This window comes from Aedes aegypti, chromosome 2 (assembly GCF_002204515.2).
Source record: "Aedes aegypti strain LVP_AGWG chromosome 2, AaegL5.0 Primary Assembly, whole genome shotgun sequence".
Lineage (NCBI taxonomy): Eukaryota > Metazoa > Arthropoda > Insecta > Diptera > Culicidae > Aedes > Aedes aegypti.
In genome coordinates, this window is record NC_035108.1 from 326,328,186 (window position 1) to 326,343,169 (window position 14,984).

Here is a 14,984-nt window from a genome sequence, read left to right on the forward strand (position 1 = left end):
CTGTACTTCACGGAATGTACAACAAGTGTCGATTAAAATATGCTAAAATTTCAACAGTAGCCGTCGTGTGCGTTGTATTCGATCCCGGTGGCAATTGTATGAGCAAGCGGACGGAGAAAGAACAATAACGGCAGTGCTGTTGTGTTGTTTCCAGATGATCGCTATTCCATGTGAATACAGCAACCACTGTTCAGACCGGTTACCAGTTTCACGGGTGGGGGTATGTTGTGGAGGCATTTTTAGTGAAACTGGCAACTCTGTACAATAGAGATATCAGTAGTGAAATGTGTACTCGAAATGTTGGGAGGTCGTATCTTGGAAGTTTGAAATAAAAACCAAATTGTATGTATAATCTTAAATTCGAAATTAGTTTAATAATAAAAAATGAATTACAGCATTGAAGCTGCTATCACAAAGGCTGCTCTCAATAATTGGTTTATTGCGCCAACGATGACGATTCCCAACAGCTCTAATAGAATAACAGATCGTCTTGAATCGGTCTTCCCTAGATTTGCCTTGAACTCTCCCGTTGTGATTCTCCGATCTGTGGCATAGTTATTTCTCGCATACTATGAGATAACGCCCTAAAAGCCATTGGTAGCCACGTGTGTAGCTTGTTGTTTCTGAGCAAAAGAAAGAATAAGCATCCAAACCAACTTCACGGGCAGGTAGATAATGATCCTTTCTTCCCCATACGTTGTTAAATAGCATGAAAATCCATTCAAATGCTCAGAAACAACGAGCTACACACATGGTTACCAATGGCTTTTAGGGCGAGATCAGAAGTTATGCGAGAATTGATGTATTAAGAACTTTTTTTTACATCAAACGAACGCTTTTGATCCACACTTTGTAGGGAAAATATAAAAATTTTGTAAACATACGGTTTTGATAAATATTTTGCCAACGCCGTGTTGCTAGTGCTACTATAGGAACAGAAATTAGAAATAGTGCTCCTATAGGCACATGTATTCCTATAGTGGCACACGCGATAATAAATGCAAACATTTGAGTTTTCGTAGTTTTCATATTTTTCCCACAAAACCAAGATAAAAAGCTTTCAGATGATGAAACATAATGACGATAGCGTTATTTTTCGATTGTTTACGAATTTTTGTTCTTAGCTATGCGGCTATTGGTACATCGACCCTATTAAATAAAATAACCATCATAAAAATCCTTTTAATAACCTGTTTTTATTACTAATTAAGCTGAGAAGCTTGCTCCATCTAGTAAGGTAAGCGGTTTTTATCCTATTTTGCACTTTTATCATTGGTTTAATTTTAATTAGATGAAAGTTAGGTATACATTGAAAGACATTGTAAAGTGCTTACAAATTGTATTTGTGTTTCCAAAATAGAACGAATAACACTGCAATTCGTGGTAGGTTAATTCAACGATACGAATTTTCAGTATAAAAATCAAGACAAAAATATAATATTTAAAGTCACTTACCTGTATGGTCTATTTCGTACATTCATGTTGAAATCAGATCAATAAGTTTTGAAAACTAAAGAAAAAAGAAAATCGGATTCCAGTCCAGATAAAAAAATATTGTCATTTCAAAACCGACCCTTCTCGGTTTCATTCTCCCTGGGGCTTCAAATGCTTGACGAAACGATCAACCGCTCTGCGGTTTGCATCACTCAACCGATCGTACTCCGGGTGCCGCATGATGAGATGCTCCCTAAAAGCAATATAACACAAATCATTTAGCAGGATTACAACACCAATTCGAACAATGTCCACTTACAGTGCCAGTCGCTCTTCGATGGGAACGTCGGGCAAAAGTGGTTCGACCAGCTTGAACATACGCTTCGCTTCCACCGTCGGTTCCGGATCGGACAAGATGTGCATCAGATTGTTCAGAATCTTCTCCACCACTTTGGCCATCACCGTGTAGTACTCCTCTTTGTTGTCGGTGGTCAGTCTTGCCAGGGCGAACGATTGGAATTTTTTGAAGAAACTCTATGGAATACGAAAACGTGATAACTTTGGGGGTAACGTGACTTCAGGGTTCATAAAGCTGAACAAACCTTCACACTGGCTTCCGATTTGTATCCTTGCAGCAGCTGGAAAGCGGCCTGGGCAATGACCTCGCAGAACTGCGCTGGATCAGCCCGGTGCAGGATCTTCATCAGATCTTTCAGCTGTTTGTCGAAGACGGTGTCGATCGCGAAGTTCACCACAATGTAGTGCGCGTCGGTGATGCGCGGAAGCGACTTGTGTAGATCGTAAAGTTGCGCATACTTGGTCAGCATTTGCTTCTGCTTCAGAACCGGAGCTTCGTGCCAATCTGAATAGGGGTAGAAAATAATGCATCTTAGGTTACAATAATATGCCATGTGTCGTCCTTTAGCCTGTGCCAAATAACTACTAGAGTTGCTGTGCACGTGCTGTAATATGCATGAGCCTCATTGCTTGTGTGCTGTACGTTGTAAGACCTTGCTGCGCCTCATTTTTCTTAAAATGTTCCTCAATGCGCTGTTTAAATGTTAGTGCAATAATTTATTTATTTATTTATTTTAACTTTGAATTTAGAAAGAGGGAAAAGCCCCTTTGAGTGATTATCTTTACAAATCGTTCTCAAAAAGGCATAAAACCCTTTTTATCTTTTCAAATAACGTTATAAAATAAAACTATGCTGAAGGCTCAAACGGAATAAATCCATGGCAGAGCCAAAATCTTCAATGAGGACCAGGAAGGATGATTTACTTCAGATCATCAAAACGAGAGTCGGTCAAGGAAATTAGGGGAAGTGGTGGTAAAATGAACAGGGGTGGTAAAATGAACACCGTGCTTTTTACCGAGAAAAAACTAATTTCGATGAATTTTTATCACGCACGGACGATTTAGAGTATAAATCTGAGTGTTCGAGTTGATACGTACCACGTTTGAAAATTAGAACTGACGTAACTTTTAGCTCGGAAGACTTGAGGTTTTTCAGTGAGGTGAATATCGTTATGATATGATGTCAAATCTGATACCTTTAGAATTCTTTTCGAATGGGTTACAATCATAAATGGATGTATTTTCGGTGGGACAATGCAAATTTTCAGAAATATTTGCTTTGCTTACGTTTTTTGCATGGTGTTCGTTTTACCACCAACCGCTGTTCATTTTACCCACATGGTGCAGGTAAAATGAACATTTGCATCACATTTTGATAGCGATAAAAATATGTGAAAATTTATCTATTTTAGTCTGAATCTATGTCGCTGCTATAGATTACATCCCTATTTTTGATGTTGTGTGATAGAACTATACAAATTTCTCGTTTTTCTATCAGTAACAAGATGATTTTCTTAAGGTGTTCATTTTACCACCCCTTCCCCTATGTCTTCAATTTCATTAAAACAGTCAAGGAAATTATGTCTTCGATTTCATTAAAACAGTGTTCCCAGTTTTGATGGTTGTCATTGTGCTTTGAAAGTTCTTATGAACATGAAACATTTGTTCTTCTATTTTGCATAAAATATGACGTGGGGACTAAATAAGCAACTCTATAAAGGCGTAGGTTATTTTTCATTTTAATACTGTATTAGTGCTTCCGTCAGGACGTACTTTAAATCTTAAAATTCTACTCATGTCAGTTTCATTTCATTGATGATACTACTCTCATTTGATTAACATTAGTCGTCTCACGTCAATCGAGGTGCGAGCGACTCGTCCGACTCACACGCCGCGCAGAATAAGCACAATACTCTCCGCATATCGATATGATCAATTGGGTCCTAAAATTTTCAATGAAATCTTGTTTTTATTTAATAACACGAAAGAGCATGTTACTGTAACTACTTTAGCAATTTTTCCCGCTCAAATAATGGCTATATCATGTTTAAACTTTAATTTAAAAATTTGGTCCATTAATGAACTTTGACACTTTTGATCATATTTGACGTTCGCTTAGTCGAAAAAAACACCACAGGGGTTTTAGTTCGACCACTGGGGTTGTTCCTATCTGACATTTCGTAAGGAACACGGAAAACAAAATACACCCAATATTTGAGTTTAAGCCAAAGGATGTGACAAAATCTAAAATCTAAAAGAATGTTTTTTGAGCTTAAACCAACGGAAAACATTAGAAAATTGAGTAAACATGTGTTTTTGGCCTAAACTTAAGCGTTTGGCACTAAAATTGGGACAGGGCTTTAGGACCCTATTGGGCTTATTCAACGAGCGGTGTGAGGTGAGAATTGTCGGTCTCGTATGGACCAATGCACGAGTTCACTATTTGACGTTTGAGCGGTGCCGTGTTGTTCAAGGACTGTTCATTTTATAAAGTAGACCTTGTACATGGTATATATTTTTTAATTTATTAATTAAATCGCAATCAGTTTTTTGTACATCGTACAACTAATATTGTATAGTGTTGTGATAATTAAAAAGCCATCAAAATAATTAAATTTTTAGTGTGAAGGCACAACGTTTAGAACGGTCGATTTTTGGAGGTTATCAAAATCAATGATTATTAGAAATCGGTTGCAATACTTGACAATCTATATTTTTTATTTTCAAAAAACGCTTGTTTTCCCAAAGCATCATAAAACAGAAGCCCGTGAAAAATATCAAGTTATTTTTGGAGAAACACTTTTCCAGATATCATAAAATCATTCTTCACCGATTTTTTTAGAGAAAAATATTTTAAAATGAAATGAAACTGACATGAGTAGAATTTTAAGATTTAAAGTACGTCCTGATGGAAGCACTAATACAGTATTAAAATGAAAAATAACCTACGCCTTTATAGAGTTGCTTATTTAGTCCCCACGTCATATTTTATGCGAAATAGAAGAACAAATGTTTCATTTTCATAAGAACTTTCAAAGCACAATGACAATCATCAAAACTGGGAACACTGTTTTAATGAAATCGAATTATTTTCCATAATGTGTTATACTGAGATTACCTATCAAAATATTCAGAGAAAAACGCTTACAATTTGCTGTAGATCGATTAATATGTGTACATAATTTTAAAAGTATGGGATTTTTCAATAAAACGTCCATAAACAGTAACAACTGTACCTAAAAATGCGGTCAAAATTCAAGATTTAGCTCTCTTTTGTAAAAATATAGCTTCTTTAGTAATCTAGACTAAATTTTAATACGGTTTTTACTTTACTTTTTTGCTAATAGTAAAATGATGGTGTAACAGTAAATTACGCCATAAAGAATAAACCACTAAAGTGACCTAGTGTCAGAGAATAGTAGAATATTATTGATTTTTTTGAAGCTCTACCTCCAGTAGAATAGTAAAGGATACCAACATACAATTTGTTCATAATAATGAGGATTTTTGTTATGTGAAAAAATAATGCTTAGCTTTGACGACCAGTTTTTCTTATGAATTTTTGGAAAAACCTGGGAGGGAGAAACCGATACGAAATTTATGTGCGTCAAGCTGAGCCGAGATTTTGCTGTCACGAATTGTCACTGTGAGCCCAGATTTAAAACAATGGACAAACATGATAAAAGCGCGTAATTGATTAAAACATATTTTTGCACTTTATCAAATGTGACAAAAAATCGTTTGAAAAGCTATTCATGCTTTTTCGAAAGTAATGTCACAATAGCACCTTTTATTCTGATTGAATATTGCGTTTCTTTTGAAAATTTTCCGTTCTGCGGTAGCCGCCAAGTTCTACCGCAGGTGTCAAAGTTCTACCGCAGACTTGAGAATCATTGCATCATTGAACGAAACCATCTAATCAAAGTATGCTAGTAGAGTCCACAGCTTTGAAAAACAGCCGAAAACAACAATCATCAGCATGGTTTCCAAGGTATCATAGCAGCCGATCGATGATGCTTTGTGAAAATCAGTAATGTGACAGCTGCGGTAGCTTTCTGCTCAACCGCAGAACGGAAAGTTATCTCTGAAATTGCAATATAAAGTATTCAAATATGCATCATTTTACTTTTTCCAATAAAAACGAAAATGAAATGCATAGAAAACTTTGGCCCTTTTTCCATGTTTATCCAAAACGATCGAAGGAACACAACAAAAAAAAAACTAGCGATTTTCATCAAGTCTGCCTTGATTGTCGTTGGCAAGCAGGAGTTTTCTTGCAGTTCGAAATAACTTTGTGTCATATTTCGTGTGTAATATCAGTGCCTCCCTCCCAGGGAAAAACTATTCAGTTCTTCAACCAAAAGCATTTTGTGACCGATTACGATTTTATCAATAAATAAAAAAGATACATCATAAACAAGGTGTCCACTTTATAAAATGAACAGTCCTTAAGTGGCCATGGTAATAAGTGAATTTGGCACCGCTCAAACGTCAAATTAGTTCACGAATTTGACGTTTGAGCGGTGCCAAATTCACTCGTTTCCATGGTCACATGAATAACACGGCACCGCTAAAACGTCAAATAGTGAATCCGTGCATAGGTCCATAGCAAGGTGACAATTCTCGACTCGAGTGAAGTGACTCACCTTTTGATTTACACGGCAAGTCTTCCGAGACGAGAATTTTTTTTTTCGCTCCAAATTAGGAAAGCTAAATAACAACTGCTTGTTTATTATTCACCCTCATTCTTATTTACGGCGGATCCAACTTTCGATGGAATCCATGACCCACTTGATTTTGCTGGCGTAAACGGCTGCTGGCGTGATGAAAATCAGCCTATTACGATGAGAAATTGCAAAATAGTCATAACGCAACTGAAACCAGTGCTGTAATGATTCATTACGCAACGCTTTCTTATTACGCAACTGTTTTGAGTTGCGTAATGAATCATCACACAACAATTTTTCAGAAATTTTGAACTAATGGTGAATGCATTCCGATATAATTTCGGATACCCTCAAGTGGTCTGCTACGAAATTGCATGTTGTACGTAACTCGTTGCAGAACTCGATTTTTACAGCGCTCGTCGTAATTATCCTACTCGGCAAGCCTCGTGGATAAATTTACGACGCGTGCTGTAAAAATCATCATTCTGCAACTTGTTCCGTAAACAACTAGTACGTAACTCGTTGCAAAACTAGATTTTTACAGCATGCACACTAAGCTCTTACGGTGAATTTCACCGTAATCTCAACAGCTGAACAGTTCGGTGAAATAAAACACCGTAATTCCGTCGAAATTTTACGGATTCCGGTGATTTTTCACAGAATACTGTAAAAATTTACCGAACTCCGTTAATTTATTTCACCGAACTGTTCAGCTGTTGAGATTTTACAGGAATCCGTAAAATAATTTAAGTGTGTGAGTCGTACTTTTATCTAGCGAGGCTTGCCAATGGACCAATGGACCAATGCACGAGTTCACCTGTTGACGTTTGAGCGGTGCCGTGTTATTTATGTGGCCATGGCAACGAATGAATTCGGCACCGCTCAAACGTCAAACTAGTGAACTCGTGCATTGGTCCATGCACGAGTTCACTCGTTGACGTTTTAGCGGTGCCGTGTTATTTATGTGACCATGGCAACGAGTGAACGCGGCACCGCTTGAACGTCAAATTCGTGAACACGTGCATTGATCCATTCCTAATCGTTCATTCTTCGACATTGTAGCGGTGCCGTGCAATTTATGTTGCCATGGAAACAAGTGAATTCGGCACCGCTCAAACGTCCAAATGGACCAATGCACGAGTTCACTAATTTGACGTTTGAGCGGTGCCGAATTCACTCGTAGCCATGGTCACGTAAATAGCACGGCACCGCTCAAACGTCAAATAGTGAACTCGTGCATCGCTTCATAGTGAATTCGTGCATCGGTCCATTTGACGTTTGAGCGGTGCCGTGTTATTTATACTTAACAACCTACTTTCCTGCACAGATGTATGCAATGTCGTAATAGTCATTACGAAACTAATTTCAGTTACGTAATGATCACTACGAAACGCTTTTTCATTACGAAATCGTTTTCAGTTGCACAATAAGGCTGATACAAATATTAAATTTCTTTTATGTCCGAGACCACTTGGAAGGTACGAAGGGGGGGGGGGGGGGGGGGTGGATAAAAATAAATAAGGAAAAAAAAATAAAAAGGAAAAAAAGTTATTTTTTCGAATTTTTATTTTAAACGATAATTGTTAAACTTTTATCAAACGTCCTCTGGTTAATTATTTTAGTTGTTTTTAAATTTAAAAATTGAAAAAAACCTAACTGATGTCAAAAAAATGATGAATCTTTTTTTTTCTCCCCTTCAAAATTTTCGGTTTTTTGAAGGGGGGGGGGGGGGGGGGGTGACATAAAAGAAAATTTGTATCAGCCTAAGTCATAACACAACATTTTTGAAATTGCGAAATAATAGTTTCGCAATCACTCTTACGACACTGCATACTTCTGTGCAGGAAAGTAAAATTTTCATGACTGATTGACGTGATGAAAAACAGAAATTGCAAAAATAATACAGATACAAATTAGGAAACAAGATTTTATTTCAGCAATTACAACAATAGGATCTTCAATTCACAGTATGATAACGGATAATTTCAGCCATTTTTATTCCTTCTCTATTCCTCGCCACCCTCCTCTTCTTCGTCGAATTCTCCTTCCTCGTCGGCCGTCGCTTCCTGGTACTGCTGGTACTCCGACACCAGATCATTCATATTGCTCTCGGCTTCGGTGAACTCCATCTCGTCCATGCCTTCGCCCGTGTACCAATGCAGGAAAGCTTTCCTTCGGAACATAGCGGTAAATTGTTCAGCAATACGTTTGAAAATCTCCTGAATGGCCGTCGAGTTACCGATAAAGGTTGACGACATTTTCAAACCACGCGGCGGAATGTCGCAGACGGCCGTCTTCACATTGTTCGGGATCCATTCGACGAAGTAGCTACTATTTTTGCTTTGAATGTTCAACATCTGCTCGTCGACCTCCTTCATGGACATCCGTCCGCGGAATATAGCGGCCACCGTTAGGTATCGACCGTGTCGTGGATCACATGCGGCCATCATGTTCTTCGCATCGAACATCTGTTGGGTCAGCTCCGGAACAGTAAGGGCACGGTATTGCTGCGATCCTCGGGAAGTCAGCGGTGCGAAGCCGGTCATGAAAAAGTGCAGCCGCGGGAATGGAACCATATTGACTGCCAATTTACGGAGATCTGCATTCAACTGACCAGGAAAACGCAAACACGTGGTAACGCCGGACATCGTTGCCGAAACAAGATGGTTCAAATCGCCGTAAGTTGGGGTTGTTAGTTTTAACGTTCGGAAGCAAATGTCGTACAGGGCCTCATTGTCGATGCAGTAGGATTCGTCCGTGTTCTCAACCAACTGGTGAACACTTAACGTTGCGTTGTACGGCTCAACCACGGTGTCAGACACCTTCGGCGAAGGAACGACAGAAAATGTGTTCATAATACGATCTGGATACTCTTCTCGAATCTTCGAAATCAGCAGCGTTCCCATTCCTGAATAAGGAACAACCGTTAATACAAAGATAACCTAATACCTGCCCAAAATCTTACCAGAACCGGTTCCTCCACCCAGCGAATGTGTCAACTGGAAGCCCTGCAGACAATCGCAGCCTTCGGATTCTTTACGGACCACATCGAGTACCGAATCGACCAGTTCGGCCCCTTCGGTATAATGTCCCTTGGCCCAATTGTTGCCGGCGCCAGATTGACCGAACACAAAATTATCCGGCCGGAACAGCTGTCCAAACGGTCCCGCTCGGACCGAATCCATAGTGCCAGGTTCCAAATCGACCAGCACGGCACGTGGGACGTATTTTCCTCCGGTAGCCTCGTTGTAGTACACGTTGATCCGCTCCAGCTGCAAATCGCTGTCTCCGCAATACGCCCCGGTGGCATCGATTCCGTGCTCGTCGGATATTACCTCCCAGAACTTGGCTCCTATCTGGTTGCCACATTGGCCGGCTTGAATGTGAACGATTTCACGCATCCTGGAGCACTTCTAGCGGTTCCAAAATTGGGCTTCAAAATATGCTTCTTCCGATGCTTGAAGATGGAAGCAGAATGGTTCCAAATCACGTCCGCGTTCCTCGGTGGTGAAAATCGAAGTGAAAATTTTTCCAACTGTCGTCCTCCGGGTCGTCAAGAAGAAGGATGGCCTTCCATGACACACTGTGATTGATTTACATTGTGGCGGCAGTATGGGCCCCCAAAACGGGAGCGACGCGTTCAACATGTGCTACTGGATGCATTCGCTTCGAAGTCTGTTGTCACGTTGGGGGCTGTCCATATGCCACGTGGTCGTTATGGGGTGGAGAAGGGTACTGCTTAAGCATCACGGTGCATACAAAATTTGAAAATTTTTGTGTGGACGAAAGATCATAAGGAGAAGCGTGAAAATTCATAAAAAATGACCACGTGGTTTATGGACGAAACAAAAGCGATATATGAGCCACAAGAACATAGCGTGATTCACCCCCACATTAGGGGAAACATGCAAGTCCTTTGCATAAACTATCAAAATTTGGCGGAAAATAATAGTGTTGAAATGAATAATAACAGTTACAACTAGGTATTAGTTCTTCCTCTTTTCGGCATTACGTCTCCTTTGTGGCAGAGCATGTTTCTGAGTTTAAAAACCATCATTTATTTTTTGTTGATTGCTGATGATTGAAGATTGAATGATAGATTTTTGAACCTTAAAACAAAAAAGTTAACGCGATTTAAACTATTATGAGGGGTTTAAAAATTCTAACGTTCAGAGTGTCTACTAATTTACAGAAATGAAATTCCCTGATATTTCTAGGTTTTCCAGGCTTGGAAAAAAATCCAGGTTTAAGAAAGTTTACAACATACACAAATTATTGATGAATTTTTCATTTTAGATAAGTAGTAATCATTTTCAAAGCTAGGAGTTTTGCTTCGAAATACTTAAACAAAAAATCTAAAGATAAATTTCAAAATATTTTTACCTAATGAAAAAAAATATGTTAGTTCTAAATGTGTAAACAACTATAGAAAAAGAAAATTAAGATTTTGATTAAATTCCCACTAAAACCAAGAATGATCTTCGTACTTGCCACACGATATACACATGCAAAAATGGTCATTGGCATAGAAAGCTCTCAGTTAATAACTGTGGAAGTGCTCATAAGAACACTAATCTGAGAAGCAGGCACTGTGGGGACGTAATGCCAGAAAAGAAGAAGAAGTGTTTTCGAACCTAAAAAAATAGCTTTTCTCTCAAAATGGGATTCAGATTTAAAGACATCAGCGACGTATCCACACAGTAACCATGACATGTTTATTCACTCATTTGGGCAGACATTTCTTTAAGAATATATCTAAGACTTTATGACAAGTATAACTGCTTGTTTTGCTGTAGATTTCTTTCACGTATTACTCCGGATCTTCGGAGTAATATGTGAAAGAAATCTAGCAGAACAAGCAATTGCCACAATATGAAATCGCTCTAACTTTTTAACCGTAGGGTAGAATTTAATGAAAATTTGGGTGGATTTAGTTCATAGTGCATTGTTTACATCCTGCAAGTTTTTAAGTCCTGTGATCAAAACTCGCGGAAAAGGAGTCGAAAGAACAGCTCGTGCGTGATAAAATCTTGCGCATTCATAACGAGAACAAGGATCTCTCGCATCGTTCCATCGCTAAAACGTTGGGAATCGCGAATTCCACGGAGTGGAATCTTAATCGCGAGTGATTAAGCGGTTCGAGGAACGACTGACCACCGATCGGAAGCCCAGAAGTGAAGGAAAAAGTATTCCGTACAACACCAAAAATCAAAACCGCGTAGTTGGGGCCTTCAACCGAAACCCGAACGCCTTCGTTCGGGATGTGGCTAAGAACCTGCACCTAAGCCGAAGTTTTGTCTAGAAGGCCAAAACTAAGGCTGGGCTTCGAACGTTCAAGGTACAAAAGGCCCCTAATCGCGACGAGAAGCAGAACAAGTCCGCCAAAACCCGTGCCAGGAAATTGTACCTCAACATGCTGACGCAAGTTGAATGCTGCATCATGGGCGACGAAACATATGTGAAACAGATCCCCGGCAACCTGTTTTTCACGGCCAAGGATAAGTTCAGCGTTCCGGAGCATGTCCGCACTCAGAAGATGTCCAAATTTGCGAAGAAATTCCTGGTTTGGCAAGCCATCTGCACGTGCAGGAAGCGGAGTGCACCTTTCGTGACCCAGGACACGATGAACGGACAGGTGTAAATGAAAGAGTGCCTCCAGAAGCGGCTGCTTCCTCTCCTGAAGGCTCACAACGTCCCAACAATCTTCTGGCCGGATTTGGCCTTATGCCACTACTCCAAGGACGTGCTGAAGTGGTATGCGGACAATAAGGTAAATTTCGTGCCGAAAATGTTCAACCCTCCCAACACTCCCGAGCTCCGCCCCATCGAGAAGTACTGGGCGATTATGAAGCAGCACCTTCTTAAACGACATAAGGCAGTGAAGACAGACGAGGAACTGAAGAAAGTATGGGTTTACATGCAAAAAACGGTTGTGCAGAATCTTATGGCCGGGGTTAAAGCCAAGGTGCGGGCATTTGCGTATGAAATGTAAATAAAATACGAGTAAAATGATAAAATGAAGTTTAATAGTTATTTTTTTTCAATCCTTGAAAATTTGATGGCAATCGGATGAAAACTCGAATATTGCGAATCAATTTTGTGTGTGGCAATTTCATCGTGGACACCCTTTATACAGTTCAGGGGTTTGTATGGTGATCTTTTACGAACTTTCTGAACAATTCTTCCAGAAATTTCGTTTTTGATATCTTTATGAATTTAATCTGGATTTTTTCACATGATTATTTCCCTCCAATGATCGTTACATTTTTCAAGGAAGTTCCAAGTTTTCCAGAAATTTATCCATTGATTCTTCCATTGATTTCCTAGGACTTTCTCCAACATTTCCGTTTGAAGCATCTTCAAGAATTAATCTTACTTTTTTACTTTTACTTAAATTCCTAAGGAAGTCTTCAAAGTTTGTTTTCCAATCATTCATCAAGGAATGTTTTCAGGAAAATGTCAAGGAAATTTATCTGATCTTTTTGGAGAAAATTTTTGAAAAATCCGCGTGGGATATCTAAAGAAAATCCTACAGTAATACTGTCGAAACTTGTGTGAATAGACTGGCCCTTAAACAAAAAAGTTGTAAAACTCAACGGGGCACCCCCTAGATATTAGGGTAAGAAAAACGCTCTCTCAAAATTTCAACTCAATTGGTTGCTTCACCAGCTGGCACATTCGATTTGAAGTTTGTATGGGATATTCGTATCAAATAAATTGAAAATTGATCCTATGTTACTGTTTCGTTACGTATACTAATTGTTCGCGTTCAAATAAGCTCAGAATGACAAATACACTAGTTGATACCCTAATGAACATAATTGCAGAAGGTTGTATCTGGATTTAATCTCATTTTGATTACTCTTTCAGTTGTTGAAAGTTATGCTTAGATCAGCACTCCCGTACAGTCACTTATATGCATGCGACATGTGCCTCAGCTCGCCCAGCGTTATAGATGGCTATGATGCGCTTAGTGGCTACCTCCAAGCTATGTTGAAGAAATACAAGCAGTGTTGCATGATATACTTCAGATAGTTAAAACACCAACTTTATTAATTTTGATCATGGTACAATCTTCTACTATATTCTTCGCTATTACATCAAGTAGTGCTTTTGACATTCTGGGTCCAATTGAACGCGATCATCAATTTTCCTGAACCAAACAGTACATGATGTGCTGTTGCTCATATGTTTGAGCTAAAAATCCCATATTAACTTCAATTCAAATGCGCCAGCTCATGGAACGACTAAATGAGCTGAATTTTCCAGAAAGGCTTCGTCCAACCCCAAGAAATAATCCTGGGGGGTGCCCCGTGGAATCATACAACTTTATTTTTCTCCCATACTGAGCTGGGCCAGTCTATTGTGTGAATTCTAAGTATGCCTTGATGAATTCCTACGATGATCCCTGAAAGAACTCCTAGATTCTTGATGAAATTATTTCTAAGATTCTCTAAATAAATTGCTAAATTAACTAAAAAGAGACATTATAATCTCTGGTTAATGTCCTACAAGAGTTTTTGGACGAAATTCAGAAACAATCCTTGTAGAAATTTATGTACGTATGACTGTAATAATTGCTGTGGTATTAACTGGTGTGAAGCCTTCAATGAAATTATGAGAAATTCATGAGAATTTGGAAATTTCATTAAAAAAAATATTCGTAGCAATAACATTTTGATAAAATGCTGGAGAAATGCCGAGAGAAATTTGTGGAGAAACTTATGAGGAATACCAGGTAAAATTCTTAAAATAATATGGATTTGGAGCAATTCTTGAGAGTAAAACCGAAATTCATGAAATAATTGAAATTTGGCTTAGGAATTGTTGTAGGGTTTCTTGGGAAAATATTGAAACTTGTTTTTTAAAAGCTTTGTAGTATACGTTTGTGAAAGAACTCCTATAGGAACCGTGGAAAATCTCCTAGAGGTAACAACTGGAAAATCGGCGAAAGTACCAGGGAAAGAAACATATGGAGGAAATCCTGGGCTATTAGGACTTTTGCAGAGTAATCTCTGTGAAAGTTATTAGAGGTAGTAACATATGAGTGCTCAAGGAATTTCTAGACCAAATTCTGAAGAAATTCCTCTAAGCATCCCTTGAGAAATCTCTGGTAGCATCTCTGAAGGAGTAGCTGAAAGTATCTCAGAAGGAATCTCTGGAGAAATCACTAGAATTCCTGAACCATTCCTCGGGATCTGAAAAATATCATTGAGAACTTTGGAATATTCGCGTAAAAGTCTCTGAAGGTATCTCTTTTTTAGAATTTAGCATCAGCATTTAGCATTTAGCAATTTCGTGTGTGTTACACATTCAATTCTTTAGTTTTGCTTCATGGACTGATTCATCAACCGAGAACATGAATTCCATAGTTTTCCACATAAGTTCCTGAAGCTTTCCTTGCCAAATTCGTGTGCGTCAACCTATGGGTGCACGGATTCAGTGTGTTTAACTTATGGCTATCTTGTGTCATGATCATCATGTTCAAGTTGATCGATTTGAAATCGATGAGCTTGCTGTCGATTT

General features: G+C 38.8%; 2 protein-coding genes across 3 annotated transcripts in view; both read right to left on the reverse strand.

Annotated features, from left to right (window-relative positions):
• Positions 1-1,324: 1,324 nt before the first annotated feature.
• Positions 1,325-14,984, reverse strand: part of LOC5568235 — a 33,049-nt gene continuing 19,389 nt past the window's right edge. Inside the window, exons 6-9 of one of the 2 annotated variants that reach the window (XM_021845897.1) lie at positions 2,037-2,296; positions 1,754-1,968; positions 1,574-1,687; positions 1,325-1,510 (exon numbers count right to left, since the gene is read on the reverse strand). In XM_021845897.1, coding sequence (XP_021701589.1) covers positions 1,585-1,687; positions 1,754-1,968; positions 2,037-2,296 — 578 coding nt within the window. In that variant the 3' untranslated portion in view covers positions 1,325-1,510; positions 1,574-1,584. Of the gene's footprint in view, positions 1,688-1,753; positions 1,969-2,036; positions 2,297-14,984 lie in introns of both variants that reach the window. The other variant, XM_021845898.1, reaches the window with a different exon arrangement.
• LOC110676765 (tubulin beta chain-like) lies at positions 8,372-10,052 on the reverse strand. Its single transcript, XM_021845899.1, has 2 exons — positions 9,424-10,052; positions 8,372-9,366 (listed from the first exon to the last, which is right to left on the reverse strand). Exons 1-2 carry the CDS (start codon positions 9,857-9,859, stop codon positions 8,465-8,467), a joined length of 1,338 nt encoding a protein of 445 aa, XP_021701591.1. The 5' UTR covers positions 9,860-10,052; the 3' UTR covers positions 8,372-8,464.

Excerpts from the sequence above, each read along its gene's own strand:
- LOC110676765 (XM_021845899.1), bottom strand. The coding sequence starts at position 9,859 with ATGCGTGAAATCGTTCACATTCAAGCCGGCCAATGTGGCAACCAGATA. Across the intron at positions 9,367-9,423 it reads GGGTGGAGGAACCGGTTCTG|GAATGGGAACGCTGCTGATT; the intron begins GTAAGATTTTGG and ends TTCCTTATTCAG.